Source organism: Gossypium raimondii, chromosome 13 (assembly GCF_025698545.1).
Source record: "Gossypium raimondii isolate GPD5lz chromosome 13, ASM2569854v1, whole genome shotgun sequence".
Classification (NCBI taxonomy): Eukaryota; Viridiplantae; Streptophyta; class Magnoliopsida; order Malvales; family Malvaceae; genus Gossypium; species Gossypium raimondii.
Genome location: NC_068577.1, coordinates 3,698,919 through 3,702,921, shown reverse-complemented (window position 1 = coordinate 3,702,921; position 4,003 = coordinate 3,698,919). Strand labels below are relative to the sequence as shown.

At 30.0% G+C, this 4,003-nt stretch overlaps 1 protein-coding gene across 1 annotated transcript; it reads right to left on the bottom strand.

Moving 5' to 3' along the window:
* Positions 1–380: 380 nt before the first annotated feature.
* Positions 381–1,799, bottom strand: LOC105784097 (cyclin-dependent kinase inhibitor 7). Its single transcript, XM_012609891.2, has 4 exons — positions 1,395–1,799; positions 1,164–1,216; positions 855–1,025; positions 381–697 (listed from the first exon to the last, which is right to left on the bottom strand). Exons 1-4 carry the CDS (start codon positions 1,731–1,733, stop codon positions 628–630), a joined length of 633 nt encoding a protein of 210 aa, XP_012465345.1. The 5' UTR covers positions 1,734–1,799; the 3' UTR covers positions 381–627.
* Positions 1,800–4,003: the final 2,204 nt, after the last annotated feature.

Genomic DNA, 4,003 nt, shown 5'->3' with positions numbered 1-4,003 from the left:
CAGGCACGGTAATGTGGAGGAATCATGTCCTGGATTTGATTTGATAATTTGTTTTTGTTACTACAAAAAATTAAATAAAATTTTAATTATATTTAATATAAATATTTGTATAAAAATAATAAAAATATAACAAAAAAGAACCTGCGGGAAGGGGAAAGCTGAAAAAGAAATAGAGAGAACAAATCAAAAACAGCCAAGGAATGCTCAAACAAAAAACACCTTTCAAATATATAACCAAAATATTCATCAATGCTCTGCATTTCTAAACAAAAATCCACTCCCAAGTTGAAAACAGAAAATTCTCCCGGCACCGATTAGATAAACGATCTGATCTGACTCCACTTAAATGTATTAAAATAAAGAAAAATAAGATAGTCATGGAGAGAGAAATTAGTGAATTTTATTTTCCAAATTGGTCTGAACTTCCAAAAGGATTCTCAGAATAAGCTCTTTGGAATGTCACATCCTTAAATTACAAAATGGCGAAATAAAGGGAAAACTGTACAATTTAGTGAATAACAAACAAACCAGAGATCGCCACGTCAACGTCATCCCCATGTCGTTTCTTTTGTCAAATGTGGTTTCCGTGTTGCCTTGTGTAACTCTAACATTTCTTTTTCTTTGTCTTCAAGGCTTTAGGCGAAGCCACTGGTATCGACCGTCGAGAGGCACATCCTTGACGATATCATAATTGTACCTGCAAAAAAAAAAATAAAAAAAAAATAAAATGTTTGTTAATTGTTAGTTAGAGATTGAGATTCTTGATTCTACGAATGTTAGGATGCACCGTTTTGGTGACACTCCTTATCCTACGCACATAAAAATGGAGAAGGGGAATTAAGGAAGACGCTTACTTCTCTGCAAATCGTTTTTGCTCGTACTTTTCCGCGACGGAGAAGAATTCGTCGATCTCAGCTTGTGACGGAATCTTCGGCGGTTTCGTCGTTGACGGCGGAGGTTTTTTCTCAGGCGATTGCATTTCGTCCGAGTCTCCACAATGCTCGCTTAAGGGAGGTGTTTCTCTACTGAAAAATAGAAAATGTGAAGGCGAGATTATAAAAAAAAAAGGAGAGTTAAAAGGAAACAATTCGTTTTTATCTCTCTTAATTTTCAACGAATAAAAACGATAGTAGTAATTAATGAAGGAATTAGTGAAAATTAACCTGAATTTGTTGACGTTGGTGCACGTTGAGATTTCAGTTTCAAAACTCTTTGCCTGCAAAGGCACATTCATGAACTATGATCAACGTAATTAATTAACATGTCTTAAAATATATATTAAAAACAGCCGATTGTAAGCTTCATTGGAAAAGGCAATCGTTTTCTTTTCTATGCAACCAAACGCGGAAGCAAAAAAAAAAAAGAAAAAACGAAATATTAAGTTCGAAATTTACCTCTAGATCTACGAATCTCAAGCTATCTTTGAGAATATCACACGACTCGTTGCTCGAACAACGAGAAGCCGATGAATCGCCGGAGAAGAGACCGGAACACATATCTCCGGCAAGCACTCCACAAGAACCCGAGGAAGTAGCTAAGTAAATAGGCTTGTTCAGCGAATTTGAAAGGATGCGAGTGGTTCCGAGCTCAATGTCCGGTGAAGTTAACTCTAATTCTTGCAATTCTCGAGAACCAACAGTTTTTCTTCTCTTTGATAATGAGAAGCTCGTGCTTGAAGCTTCCATTTCAGCTGCTTCTGCACTTCGTTTACAGTTCCTCATACAATCACCCATTTTTTTCTCAATTTTTGCTTGTGCTTTTTTTTTCGGTCTTGCTATTTCTGAGGTTTAAACGGAGGAGAGAGTGTTAAAAAAGACGATCATGTGAGAATATGGTGAATTCTAAGCCGTTGATTTTTTCCAACGGTGGAGATTTGACCTTTTTAAAAAGAATTCGCATTTTTTGTTACTGTGTATGATATACGTGGTCCTAACTCCGCCATTCCTGTCACCGTGACCGGGAACCCAAACGACGCCGTTACAACATTACGCTTTTACGTACACGTACAAAAAAAAAAAATCAAATCCGTAGCTTTGATTTGCAATCTTATAAAATCTTTGAAATTGGCAGTATATTAATATTTTAAAATTAATTATAATTAAAAAATGCTAATATGCTTTCATTCATGCTTTGCTTTAGGTTAATTAATTAATTATTAGTTAAATTATAGAATAAAAAATTAAATGTTACTATATATTTAAAGTTTTTTTTCCGTATATATAAAATTCAATATTCACTACTTTTAATTTCAAGAATTTAATCATCCTACTTATCGGATTTAAAATTTAGATTTGTCTGTTAACATTGTTATAATTCTTCTATTAAATTTGCTAGCGTGATATTTTGAAATTAAAAAATTACTTACTTGTATCCATGTAACAAAAAAATGACATTATAATGAATATGGATTTAATAGAAAATTTTAACGACGTTGACAATTTTAAAATTCATATTTCTTATGAATATCTTATTAAGTAGATATTCATTAAGATCAAGATAAGTTTTGATGAAATTTAAATTTAATAGTCATTAGAAGTAGATCTCTACTTCATTTTATACTTCAGATGCTTATAATTAGAGATTTTGGAGAAGCTTTGTAAATATTCTCATTGATCAATAAAATATATTCTCTATTGCTTCCCATATTTTCTTTATCTTTTATTCTCTCCATCTCTTTATTTTATAACATGTTATCAGCATGATTCTTTTTTAATTGTTTTTTTTCCATAAGTCACAAAAATATCCCAAAATTGATTGTTGTTAATTACCTCCTAGAGCTGCTACTATTTCAATTGAGGCCTGCGCACTATGAGTAATCATTAAATTATTTAACCACTCATGTACACATAAATCTCTAATTTTTTATGCAATATATATATATATATAATTCTTACGTGGTATTTTATTTCTCTTTGTTGATTGATTTTTGGTAAAATTATTTTATGAAAAATATTATTACTTTAAGGCTTCTTTTAAACTAAGATTCTTTTATTAAATTATAGTATGCATAATATTTAGATGTTTAAATATTTGATTATTAAAATCTTGTTATTAAATATTATTGTAATTTGATTAAAATTAAGGTGGAAAGTGTTCTTAACCTACCATAGTTGATTAAAGGGAAATTTGATAGGATCTATTGAGTCTTATTAACTTGCTAATATTGAAAGATTGTAGATTTTATAACATATATATAGCATTGAAATTTGGTACAATGTGTATTGGATAACTTTCAAGCACCATACACGAAAATTTTGATTTTGTTTATTAAATGATATTTTTTACTATTAGATTATAAATGTTATTATGAAAACAAAGTTGTTTTACTACTTATAATAGTGCTCGTGATAATAGCTGAGGTGATAACAATGATGTTAAAAATCTCGGATATATTTTACTATGATTTATTTATTATATCGTGTTTATTATAATTGGAGACTAATCATGACAATATGAATAAATAGATTTTGATTTGAAATCAATGCATGTTTTGCGATAGTGATTATGAAATAAAAAATCAATGGAGGCGTTTAGAAGTCTGTCCTACCAGATTTGTTGCATGCAAACATAAAGAAAATAAAAGATATAATCATGGACCTGGGAACATAGTAATAAATAAGATAATAATGAGAGTTCTCAAGATAACTCTTCAAATGGTTAAATATAACTTATGTTATCAACGTGATATGAAATATTATTGGCTACGTATGTGGTGTATGCCCAAATATTTTGTTTCGTGAATATTATTTGAGGAAAGATATGAGAATGTAGTAATGAATTCTATCATTACGGATGAAAAATATTTATCTTATTCGGTATTGAAATAAACAAATATTATTCAAATATTTTGCATGCAATATTATTATTGAAATATTGAAATAAAAGGAGGATCTTGAATAAATCTATTGAGAAATACAGATATGGAATAAATTGATCAAAATAGAAAGACGCAACACAAGTTCAATTAAATTCGTGGAGTTTTTGGACTAGTAGTCCAAATACA

Coding starts and splice junctions, on each gene's coding strand:
- LOC105784097 (XM_012609891.2), bottom strand. CDS start 1,733: ATGGGTGATTGTATGAGGAACTGTAAACGAAGTGCAGAAGCAGCTGAA. Junction 1,217..1,394: donor TGAGATTCGTAGATCTAGAG/GTAAATTTCGAA, acceptor GTGCCTTTGCAG/GCAAAGAGTTTTGAAACTGA. Junction 1,026..1,163: donor ACCAACGTCAACAAATTCAG/GTTAATTTTCAC, acceptor TCTATTTTTCAG/TAGAGAAACACCTCCCTTAA.